General features: G+C 43.2%; 1 protein-coding gene across 1 annotated transcript in view; it reads left to right on the top strand.

Moving 5' to 3' along the window:
• Window positions 1–12,709, top strand: part of Ppm1h (protein phosphatase, Mg2+/Mn2+ dependent 1H) — a 257,165-nt gene that overhangs the window by 91,704 nt on the left and 152,752 nt on the right. The window contains exon 2 of the mRNA XM_076920370.1: window positions 11,604–11,766. Coding sequence (XP_076776485.1) covers window positions 11,604–11,766 — 163 coding nt within the window. The remainder of the gene's footprint in view (window positions 1–11,603; window positions 11,767–12,709) is intronic.

Raw genomic sequence — 12,709 nt, forward strand, 5'->3', positions numbered from 1 at the left:
AGCTCCACCTCCCCAATCCTGGGAAGTGCCTGGGATTCAATCTAAGCTCCTAATGTTTATCCAACAAGCATATTACCAACTGAGACATCTCCCCAGCTCACTGAAGTTATTTTCTTAAGCAAGAATTAAGAAACCTAAGCCAAACACCTTGAACACATTTGATCTTATCTGAGCAGAGTCAGGTCTGATTAGTTCTTGGATGGGAGAACTCCAAACCAGATACCGCTTAACCTCTCTTGCCGCCAAATAACGCCACATGGCACCGGCCTATTTTTGTGCCATATTTATAAGGAAGATAGCAGAATTCCAGATAGCTAGCTACTTTCTTTATTCAACAGCAAGACTGACAACAAACAAGACTTATCCAAGAGTATATGCGGGATTTTTTTTAATAATATGAATAATATGCCAATAAAAAAATTATGTAGGGAAAGAGGATTCCTTACCTATTGCTGGTAGATTGTACGTTATATAGCCGGGATGGAAACCAGTATGAGGGTTCCTCAGAAAATTAAAAATAGAGCCAACACACAAGCTAGCAAGATCCATGCCGAGCTTATATCGTACCACAAAAATACCCTCACACAATCATGTTTACTGTGGCATTTTTCACAGCAACAAAAAAAAAAAAAGGAATCAGCCCTGATATCTGTCAGTGGACTGATGATTAATGGAAATGTTGTTTAAGTGCATGGTAGAATCTTGCTCTGCCCTGTTGTCTGTCAGCAGATGCATGAATAATGAAAATGTCTCATATCTGCACAGTAGAATCTTACTCTGCTTTGAAGGGAAAATTAAACGATAAAATTTGCAAGGGAGTGAATGGATCTGGATGGTATATTAAGTGAAGCGACACAGACTGCGTTCTATCTCAGGAACAGATCCTCACTGTGATGCTCACAAGGATGCAAACACGTGGGAGTGTGATGTGAAACTGGGAAGGAGAACACAGCGTGGGAGAAAGGGTTCTGGGGAAAGAGAGGAAGACCATAGGATAGGTGTAGAATGAAAACAGTTTTCTTCATTGCTGGTTGATATAGCAGGACCCTGCCCACTGTGGGTGGTACCATTCCCTAGGCTGTGGAGGAGTGGGGGTGGGGGGGACATGCTGGTAGGGGAGAAAACAAGAATATCAATAAAAACAATTTTAAGAACTACTTGAATGTGCTATCATAGCTGGGTTTGTATGAGGCTCAGTGATCTGGTATTTGACTGCCATGCTTCATATCCTAGGTTCAAACCCCAGCATGTATTTAAAAAAAAAAAAAAAAAAAAAGGCAAGCAAAACACTGTGGTGACAATTGTAATATCAGCATAAACTTCAGAATAACAAATATTACCAATGACAAAAGGCCAACGTGAAACCTCATACTTTGCAGTACAATGTTCAGAATATTTTTTTTTCAAAATGAATTACATATTTCTCAGCTTGGGATGTAGCTCACTGATAGCGCAGTTGCCTAACATGTGGCTAGTCCTGAGTTTAATCCCAGATAGTGGGAGCTGAAGAGGGAAAGAGGGGTGTGTTGGTTCTCATTCAACACAAACCTAGACATGCCTGGGAACACAGAATCTTGGCTGAAGAATTGCCTCCATCAGCACTGGCCTATGGACATGTCTATGGACATTTTCTTTATTGCTGATTGACACAGGAGGACCCAGTCCACTGTGGGCGGTGCCACCCCTAGGCAGATGGGCCTGGGCTATGAAAGAAAGGTTCTAGAAGTCAGTAAGCTGTGTTCTTCAGTGGCTCTGCTTCAGTTCCCACCACCAGATTCTTCCTTAAACTGTTACATTGGCTTCCCTAAAGTAAATTAAAGTAAGGTAACCAGAACCAAGCCCTCTGTGCCCCCAAGTTTGCTTTTGGTCTGTTTCATTCCAGTAACAGCAAAGCAAACTAGAATAGTGTATATGACTCGTCTGCTGAGATTACAGTGTCTCTATCTTTTGGTTTATATTTTATTAGTTTCAAGGTTCAAACTGGTTTTTAAAATCATTTCTCTCACAAGTGGAGATCTGTATTAAAATATACTACGTTGCCTTTTTTTTTAATTCCCAAGGGAAACTAACAGTTCTCTATGAGTAACATTGTACTTAAATTCCAAAAGGGGATTTATTTGTGTTTTAACTTGGAAACCTCAGATCCTTTTGGATAGACTCTGTGTCTTCTCCACCCCTAAAGTTGCTCTAACATTTGAAGAAGCTTGAAACTTCCCCCTTTAAATATATAGAAGTTAGATATTGATGATATTAATAACTTGTCATGATGATAACTGAAAGGAAACACCTAAGGCAACTTGGTAATATTTATTTTGCTGTGCTGAAGTTTATCTTTAAGCAACCAAGGTGAAGAAGAAAATACCAATCTGAGTCTGTGTGAGGTCTACACACAGCATTGTCTTCTGAGCTTCATCGTGGATTTCTTTAGGTCCTAGTCATTTAGTTGTACTGATGAACATAATAGAAACTAAAAGTGCCTTCAGAATCCGTGTTGCAAAGTTCCCCTGTCCCGTTACCGGAAAATCAGGGTGCATGGTAAGCTCCACCCACACCTACGGCACCCACCTTCTTCTTGCCTGCATTTTGGTGCGGTCTGTGACATCGTTGGTGTCTGCTGTTTGTGTCTGACAAAAGACAGTTTCAGAGGAAACAGAGACTGAGACCCAACCATTCAGTTCAGTTTACACACTTTCTCTGAAACATCCCATAGTAAGTAACTCGGTCTGTTGGGAGACAGAGTCTGTTTTAGCAAGTCACCAGAAGTCTGCCACAGACAGAGAGTCAGTGAACTAACTGTGTGTGCATTTCAACAAAGCGTTCTCTGTGCACATGAAACTGGAATTCCATGTGCCTGACTTTTTTCTCTCCTTACTACTAATAATTTAAAAAAATACATTCTTAGCTTGTAAACCACACAAAACCTGATCCCTATCTGGCCCCCAGACAATAGTAGCTGGGCAAGCTCTGGCTAAGTTGGGCAAGCTCTGGCTAGGTTGGACTTGGCTAGCACTAATCTGTCATTTCTGCAGAACGTTTTGTTGCTTGACCTAAAGCTACTTTCATTATTTCGTCTTGCAGAACTCTGTGCCCCTAAGCCTCAATTCACCTTCCTCTTTCCCTTCCTGATCTGAGCATCCTATCGTGATGGCTGGTCTTGGCTGTCAGGTAGGCACACCTGGGAAGAGGAACCCCCAACTGAAGACTTACCACTATCTGATGGGCCTGTGGGCGTGTCTGGGGGTGCATTTTCTTGATTGCAGTTGGGCCTGGACTATATAAGTAAGTAGCTGACTGCAAGTCTGAGAGCAAGCCACTAACCAGCCCTGCATGGTGTCTGCCTCTGCTCCTGCTTCAGTTCCTGCCCTGGCTTTACTCACTGATGAACTGTGACCTGGAAGCTAAATTGAAACAATCCCCAAGTTGGTTTTGGTCAGTTTCTTTGTTTGTTCTCTTTTGTTTTGTTTTGTTTTATCATAGCAACCAAAAACAAACTAGAATACCTGTCCATCTATTTGCCATTTTAAAACCTGGGAGTCATTCTCCACGTTCCTTTTCCTGTGACCCATGTCTGCCTGACTTTCCAGGACTCCTCCAAACACCTCGTCTTCCCACCATCCAGAGCCAGTGCTTGGAGCATGACCTCCAAGCCCCTCGCCCAGAGCTTTGCCTCTGTGGTGCCCTCCCACATCTACCTTGAGGCTTCTAGCTTTGCTTTCTCAGAGCCACTGTTAGCAAACCAAGCCTTTGTTTAAGAAGCCTTCATTCCCTTCCGTGGGCCTCTGGAGGGTAAAGTTCCTGGAGAATTGTATGTTCTAGCTCTGAGATAATCTCCCCAAGCCTACAGTTTCACCTATAGTTAGCTCATGCCCAGGCCCATCTATCAGAAGCTTCATCTTACGCTCTGTTTTCTCAGGCTGCTTCTCTGCCCAGGGACACCTTGACCTTCTCCCTAAGCAATGGTTTCCTCTTTATCAGTAAGACCGAATCCAGAAACCACGTCATCCATGGCTGTTTCTGAAGCTCTTTTATCAATGACTCTCCTCTGTGGTTTTGGAACTTTTAGGACAGACACCTCAACTCTGGTATCAGTCTGAGAAGAGTTGTGGTGTTTTCTAAAAAGGTTCAGTAGATAGAACGTGTGTGTGTGTGTGTGTGTGTGTGTGTGTGTGTGTGTGTGTGTGTCTGTCTGTCTGTCTGTCTGTCTGTCTGTCATATGATCTGTTGAAACCTAACCCCAGTGTGACACTATTAGAGGTGGGGCGGTCTGGAGGTGATTAGGGGGTGAGGGTGGAGCTCCCATGAGTGAGATTAACAGTCTGATAAAATGGGGCTAAAGGGGGCTGGAGAGATGGTTCAGTGGTTAAGAGCACTACTCTCCTAGAGTTCCTGAGTTCAATTCCCAGCAACCACATGGTGGCTCATAACCATCTATAATGGGATCTGATGCCCTCTTCTGGTGTGTCTGAAGACAGCTACAGTGCATTCATATACATTAAATAAATAAATAAATCTTTGTTACAAAATGGGGGCTAAAGAGCTGTTCCGTTTTTCTCTGTCCCTTCTGCCATGTAAGGTTATAGCAAAAATACTGTCCCCTATGAACCTGGAAGAGAGTCCTCGATAGACCCAGGGTGTGTCATCTCCTATCTTGCCTACATCCAGCAGTGAGAAATACATTGCTGTTTCTTTGGGCTGTGATGCTTTCTTACAGCTGAGATACCTCATCTTCTGCATTCTTTGATGGCTCCGTGTCGATCTCCCGACTTACCCAGTTAGGTTTGCTCCTCCTCTTTCACACGCTCTGCCTCCATTCCTAGGCTAGTTTACAATTCATAATCCTGTTTGCCTTCCAGCATGCTTGGATTGCAGCCTACGTACCACTACGCTCAGACGTGTGTCTACACATGTGTAGAGGACGAAGGACAGCCTTGGGTGTCATTTCTCAGACACCACCACATTGCTTTTCAAAATGAGGCCTCTCACTGGCCTTCAGTTTGCCAACTGGGCTAGCCTGACTGGCTTCAAACTCAGAGATCTGCCTGCATCTCCTGGGATTAAAGGTGTGCACCACTTGTGGCTATACCCAGCTATTTACATGTGGGTTTTAGGGAGAAAATTCCTCTTCTTGTACATATGAGGCAAATACTTTATCAATTGAACTATCGCCCTAGCTCTGCAGTAAATATTTTAAATTATTTTTATATTTAAATATTTAATTATTTTTAATTATTTCAATCACTGTGTTCATGCCTAAGCCTTTTCCGATCTTCATGTAGTCTCGGAGTTATGACGTCAGGATTGCATATTCAAATACCCATGGGGCCAGACTGTCAATTTAACTGACAAAGAGCAACACAGGAAGGTCTGTGGTAAACTAACACGAACTTGTCCAATCTCTTGGGCACAACCTTCTCTCAGGGTTGGCTGCTTTTACAGAGTGTGTAACTGTGCGCAGGCAGATGTGTATTCATTTTCAAGGGAAATATGAACATTATAACGTAAATATTCCAAATTTTAAATATAGACCACCAACTGCTTTTTTAAAAACTCCACTTCGTGGCCAGGTTTGTTGGTGGTGGTGATGGTGTTGGTTTGGTTTGGTTTTGGGTTGGTTGGTTTTTGTTGTTTTGTTCTGTTTTGTTTTTAATTCTAGCTCATCCATAGAGTGGATGGTGACTTTGAGACCCGTGGTTGTCCATATCCACTCATTGGCCACAGCCATTGTCTGGGGCTGGAAAGTATGAGGTGGCTCATTGAACAAAGACTCTACCAGAGCAAGTGTATTCTGCCTTCACCATGCTGTCCCTTCCAACGTGGTTCTTAGCCTTCCAAACTGCAGAAGCCTGCCATCACAGAAGCTTGCTTGCACACTGTTTTTCCCTCTGGCGATATGTGATTACTGTTGACTGCAGGGATGGAGTGGGCTTCTGTTCCCTCCCCTGCTCTTGGGTAACTCTTAGAGGATAGTGTCCACCCTAGTGGGTGTTCCACCCACTGACATCCCCTGGTTTTGCTGAGGGCTGTTATCAAGGGATTAATTGGGTTCCTGGTCGGAGCAAGCTTTCCAGCACCCAGGGACATGAGTTTATTTATCTCTCCAGGAGCTCAAAATTAACGATCAGATCCTCCTGCTGTAGCCTTTCTGGGTGGTCTGTCCCCACTTCAGAGAGTCTCATAACGCATGGATGGCGGAGGTTACCTAGAGAAGAGAATGTTCGTAATAGCCAGCTATATTTGATCTCCCATAAATGATTCATTTCCCCTGGACAGCAATTTTCAATCCGCCTCTCAATTATATATGAATCAGCAATATACCTCGCTTCACCTGATGTCCTATACAAAGACCTCTTCCTTAACCAGTAGAATTACTGCCTGCTGAGAATTGTTACCGTTTGATGTAAAACTTTTAGTTTAAACCACCCAGGACTTTATGCTTCCTTTAAAAGAAAAGTCAAATTCCGCAGCTGTTGGTTGTTGTTCTGTGTTTTAAAAAAAAACAAAACAAACAAAAAACAGTGGTTACAAAGTTTCTGTATTGAGCAGACGGTAATTCTCTTTCGTTCTCTTTTTTTTTTCTTTTCTTCCTTTCTGAATTTGAATTCTAACTTTAAAATTACCCAGTTATGTAGGTGAATAAAATCCCCCTGTTCAGCATGTATGTATCTTGGCAACTCAGAATTTAATTCACAAAACACTGCTGTGGACTTGGGGTATGTGGCCATAACTTACACGCCTGCTGCCACTACTCGACTCCACCGGCCTCTGGAAGGCCAGAGCATCCATAGTTACATCACAGAGCTGACCAGAGCATGCAGAGTCAGTTACTCCATGTGAAGTGCTGGCAGTTCTCTGGCACACAGACAGGTCTCAACAAATACACCAGTCTTCTCACCAGGAAGTGAGCAGCTGAGGCAGTGACTGTCTGACTCCTACATTCATTCAAAAGTACCTACTCTGGGACCTGTTCTTAGGAGAGAGTTAGTTAGGGCTACTAACTAACTGTCTTAGTTAGGGTTTACTGTTGTGGACAGACACCATGACCAAGGCAACTCTTATAAGGACAACATTTAATTGGGGCTGGCTTACAGGTTCAGAGGTTCAGTCCAGTATCATCAAGGTGGGAACATGGCAGCATCCAGGCAGGCATGATGCGGGAGGAGCTGAGAGTTCTACATCTTCATCTGAAGGCTGCTAGGAGATACTGACTTCCAGGCAGCTAGGATGAGGGTCTTAAAGCCCATACCCACAATGACACACCTACTCCAACAAGGCTACATCTTCTAATAGTGCCACTCCCTGGGCCGAGCACATACAAATCATCACAGAGCCCATGCTTATAAGAGCCACAATTATTTATTGCTTCCAGCTTAGTCTCACAGAACATGTTTGCCTTCTCTGTAGATTGAAAAATGTCACCAAAAATGTGATAATTTACTACACACCAGTGTCTTATATTTTCAAATGTTCAAAGTAAGCATATTATACAAACAAAGAAGGTGCTTTCTGACCTGAGGCACTGGCTTTCTTGAGGGGAAAAGCCAAGGGCAGACTAGCTGTTCGTGTGGTCACATGCTTACAGCCGACACAAGGAGTCCCTCAGCTTGGAAAAACCAAGATTTTTCTCCATTCACTTTTAGCCTTGTAATGTTCTCAACCTATGGGTCATGACCCCTTTAGTGTTCACATATTAGATATCCTGCATATCCAATATTTACATGATGATTCATAACAGTAACAGAATTACAGTTATGAAGTAACCACAAAAATAATTTCATGGTGGGAGTTGACTACAATATGAGGAACTGTACTAAAGGTTCACAACACTAAAATGGTTGAGAACCACTGTTTTAGTGGAGTCTGGCTCCCTTTCCTCTTGACAGGTATGCATTTGCCTTTGAAGAAGAAAATACAGTGTTGGTAGGCATCCAAATTTTTCGGACCAACGTAAATTGAAAAAGAATCAAGTGTTTCTATTAAACTTGTGTGAACTATTGAAGGTGAGATATTGTGAAGATCCAGGGCTGGAGCTTAAAGTTCTGTGGGAAAGCAGGTTGCCCTGTAATCAGTCCCCAACAAAGCCAGAGACCTGGGGCTTCCCACACTTGCTGCTCTTCCAGAGGTCCCGTGTTCAGTTCCAGGCACACATGGTCGGTCACAACCATCTAAAACTCTAGTTCCCTGGGATCTGATACCCTCTTCTGGCCTCTTCATGCACCTGGTATATTTAACATATTTGTAGGCAAAACACACACACAAATAAATAAATAAAATAAACACAAGGTGGGTTTTTTTTTAAATCTTTTAAAGAAAGAAAATGGTTTTGTTGTTGGGGGGTTTCAGGGAGTGGTTGAGGGGTTTTATTTGGCGCGGGGGGTGGGTGGGTTGGGAGGGTCAGTCCTTTAGAAATGAGGTGAGACTGAAATATCTGACCAGGACAGTATCATAGTCTTCCCACCAGATTGACATTTCTGACATTTTAGCATTTCACTGGACTGTTCACGAGCTGACTGAACAAGAAATGTCGAAGTGAGGTCACCAGCAATTGCTCTTTCACAGTTCTGCTCTGATGCAGTGCTGACCTCTGAACCATGTGCCAAGCCACCAGGAATAGACACACAATAGGGAATTAAGAGCCCCAGAGCCGGGGCCAGGGCGAGAGCCAGGGGCTCACACGTGCACCCAGCTCTGTTGGGTTTAACTGTGCGAGTGTGTGTCTTTGTAGCCATCCAGGGTCCTGGATTCCTTGTGCGTGCCACAAGGTTTGGGGACCTCTATGGCAAAACCAGGTCAGCTTCAGAGTTTAGCACCCATCAAGGGAGATGGAAAGCTGCATTTTAAGGGGACAGTGATCTCAAATTCATGATTTAGGTAATTATAGTAGTTTTATAGACTCCCGGAAGCCAGCGGTGACTGATGAGTCAGCCTGCAGGGAGCTATTGAAGTTCTGCGTGCCTTTGCTGTTGGTATTTTAAAGCAAAGCAGACAAAGGCAGCTTCAGAAGGTTAGGCACTCATGGTAGAGTGCCCCCACGTTCTGGGAACGGTAGCCGAGACCTTCGGTAGATGGTCCTGTGAGGGACTCATGAGCCGTCTTGCCCGCTGGACCTCTACTTTGTTCAGCCTTGTCTGGGAAAGTTACTCGTCTGGGAAATCGTGGTGGTATAGCACTGCATCTCAGTAAATAACACACTGCAAACACGCTGCTGACAGGTCATTACCAGTGACTGAGGAGACAAGCTATTTTCTACCTCATTCTCCTGCCCTCCTGGCTTAGTTTTCTCCAAGTTTAGACATCAGAAGCATGCACCTAGTGAACCTGTCTGTCCTGAGCCTCAGATGCAGTCCTGCCTAGTAAGAGAGCAAGGACCAGACATGAACGTCTCTCGGTTGGGCAAATCTGAGCTGTCTGTGCATCCTTTTTCCCTGGGGTCTTTCTCAGACTCTTCTGTGGTCAGAGAAGCAGGGAGGACGTTATCTTTCCTCTCAGTGCTAGACTAAAACAAGCCTACTATGTGTTTCCACCCCAGTGCAGTTTGGCTTGCTACAGACTGCCCGATGTCCCCGTGGTGCAGATGGAAGGAGTTGAGGTGGGGATCAGAATAAATCCGGTCTTTATCCCAGCTGTGCCCTTGTATGTGGAGCTCAGAGTCAGTTGCTGAGTCCTGGCTGTCCATGTGGCACTGCTAATCATCCCCCTGTAGGTAACCTCACCATGTGCATCTTAAACTATCTCTTCCTTAGAGGAGAGGAAGAGAGGATAAGACAGCCTCTCTCCCCCAGCCTCTCCACACCAAGTATAAGAAACTGCAATACCCACTTGACCCAGAGAGGCCAGGAATGCTCAACTCAGTATCATCCCCTAGAAAGCAATTTTGAAGGGTTATAAGCAAAATTTGAGTTAAAATTTTAAATTATATATATATATTATTTATTCATTTATTATTTATTTTTTTATGAATAAAATATTTATTCATTTCACATACTGATATATATGTATAAATGAATATATATACATATATAAGTATATATGTATATATAAATATATATTTATGTGTGTATTTATATGTACATATAAATATATATTTATGTATATATATAAATATATATGCATATAAATACATATATATACATATATACATATATACATATAATATTATAATATTATATGTACATATATACATATATACATATAATACATATAAATATATATGTATATATAAATATATATGTATAAATTAATAAAAGCAGATTTTTGCTTATAAAAGCAGCTGAAACGGTCATTATCGCAGCACCAATAAGAACAATGAAGCAGTTTGACAATGGAGCTCATGGTGGTGACTGGCCTGGCCTTTTCTTAGAGCACACAGATGAATCAGCTCAAATGGCAACATTGTTTTCTTTTTCAAACTGGGATTGGCAGGCATGGCGGCAGATCCTTTTACTCACCGAGCCATCTCACTAACCCCCAAAAATGGTCTTTTTTTTCAAATCCAGTGATACTTATCAATTAAGGAAAAGATAAAAATTCTTTATTTAACAAAGGTACCCGTTTCTGTTTATATGGACTTTTGTGTGTGTGTGTGTGTGTGTGTGAGGCAAAACTATAGGTTTTTTTTTAAAAAAATACAATCTGCACAGTAAGATTAATGTTGTGTGGGAGACATCCAGGTACGCTAAGGATGGTAGCTCACATCCAAGGATGGGCGTGGCTCAAAAGAGTACAGGGAATGAAGTCTTTAATTATTGCATTTTTAAAAAGTACTTAGAGACTGAAAATAATAAAGCAAAGTGAAAATGTGTGTGTGTGTGTGTGTGTGTGTGTGTGTGTGTGTGTACAGTCAAGAGGATCTATGTACTTGGACTTAGGCAAAAGTACATGAATGATGAAGCATGTCTTCCTGAACCATTCCGATTCTTCTGACATTAGCAAGTAGACCAAAGCCTTGCCCACATGCTATCGTACTATATGGAATGTCTTTGATGTCCAAGTCAGAGTGCAGAGAGCAGGGACCGCTCTTCTACAGGATAAGAGACAGAGCTAAAAAAAAATAGTCTGGCAACACACACACCTTTGATCCAGTCCCAGGCTTGTGTGTAAATGAGATTCAGGCAGAGTGAGGTATGGTTCTCTCCTCTCTCGGACTTTCCCATGTGCTGTAAACTGCCGCCATGTTCTTTGATAAGATGAATAATGACTTTGCTCTTCATCATTTGGGAAAACGGGACAGAATTCCCCAAGCCACCATGTCTGTCTGTGTTGTAATTACCAAACAGTTCAGGCTCCAACTTAACCTGAAGGAGTGATTGCTTTGTGTGTTTTGACTAGATGTGGGGCATGGGGTTGCCACATCTGATAGACACACCTGCAGAGGTGAGTGGAGATCAGAATAACTCCCTTAGCAAGTGTGTCAGAGGGCACTTAGTGCAATTCCACTGTCAAAGGCTCTGTTTATCCTGGCCATGAAATAGTGAGCACACGGGCCGTCTGCATCAAGTAGTTGATGCCAGTTGTAGAGTCTCCTTGGCTCACCCTTGAGATAGAGACTGAGCACTCGGCTTCCCGGAAACCACCATCTGATTGGCTTTTTCTGGCTTCTTCTCCAGGGTTATTAATGCTGGGAAGAGCACACACAATGAGGACCAAGCCAGCTGCGAGGTACTCACAGTGAAGAAGAAAGCCGGGACCATTACTTCCACCCCGAACAGAAACTCCAAGAGAAGGTCATCCCTTCCCAACGGGGAAGGCCTGCAGTTAAAGGAAAACTCTGTAAGCACGATTCCTGTCCTCTTTGGTGTTCAAATGCGCTAGCCCCCACTTTCAGATGCTGGAGCTTGTGGCTGCCAGTGGTGCATGTCTTTAATCCCAGCACTTGGGAGGTAGAGGCAGAGGTGGGAGGGTCTCTGTGAGTTCAAGGCCAGCCTGGCCTATGGAGTGAGTTCCAGGACCACTGAGGCTTTGTCCAGGTATGAATGAATGGATGTGGAACAAGCTATTCCGCAGATTCAGTGATGTTATAGGTCAATAGGGTATCACACATGCCATGCCACACTACAGGTGACCCGTGTTGGGTGAGCTGATGTTTGTTTTTTGTTTTTTGGTTGTTGGGTTTTTTTCTTTTTTTTTGGTTTTGTTTTTGAAAAACAAAAAAAGTAGACACAACACTGGCACTATAAGTAGGTTTGTTTTAGGAGCCAATATATATATAACCGCTGGTGGTTTCAAAAAAGCCAATTTTTTTTTTTTTTTTAGAGAAAATGGCCTGAAAACCTCTTATAAAGAGTGGAAGATTCTCTAGCCATTGGATCAGAGCCCAGCTGTGCTGTGACCCTGTCTTCCCCTTCCCTGTCCATTATACTTGGCTAGTTGGAGCCTGTTCCTAATGTTCTTCCAAGTTAGTATTTGTTTTAGTTGGCTGAAGGCCCTTGCAGCCTATGGGGTGGCCTGGCAGACTGAACAGCCTCCTATTGACAAGCCCCAGGGTACATCCCCTCTCTCCAGTGTCTGGAGAACAAAGCGGCATCTCCTCAGAGAGAACTGCAGACGCCCTTAGACAGGAGTCGGGGGTCATCAACCCTGTGGATCAGCAGATTGCTCAGTCCTGTGGAGAGGTGCCCTGTGGGAAAAATCAGGACACATTAAACGAGATGACTCAAGTGTTACTATTTGTTCTGGTAATCTTTAGTACATTTTTACATAAAATACACAAAAA

Source organism: Arvicanthis niloticus, chromosome 22 (assembly GCF_011762505.2).
Source record: "Arvicanthis niloticus isolate mArvNil1 chromosome 22, mArvNil1.pat.X, whole genome shotgun sequence".
NCBI lineage: Eukaryota > Metazoa > Chordata > Mammalia > Rodentia > Muridae > Arvicanthis > Arvicanthis niloticus.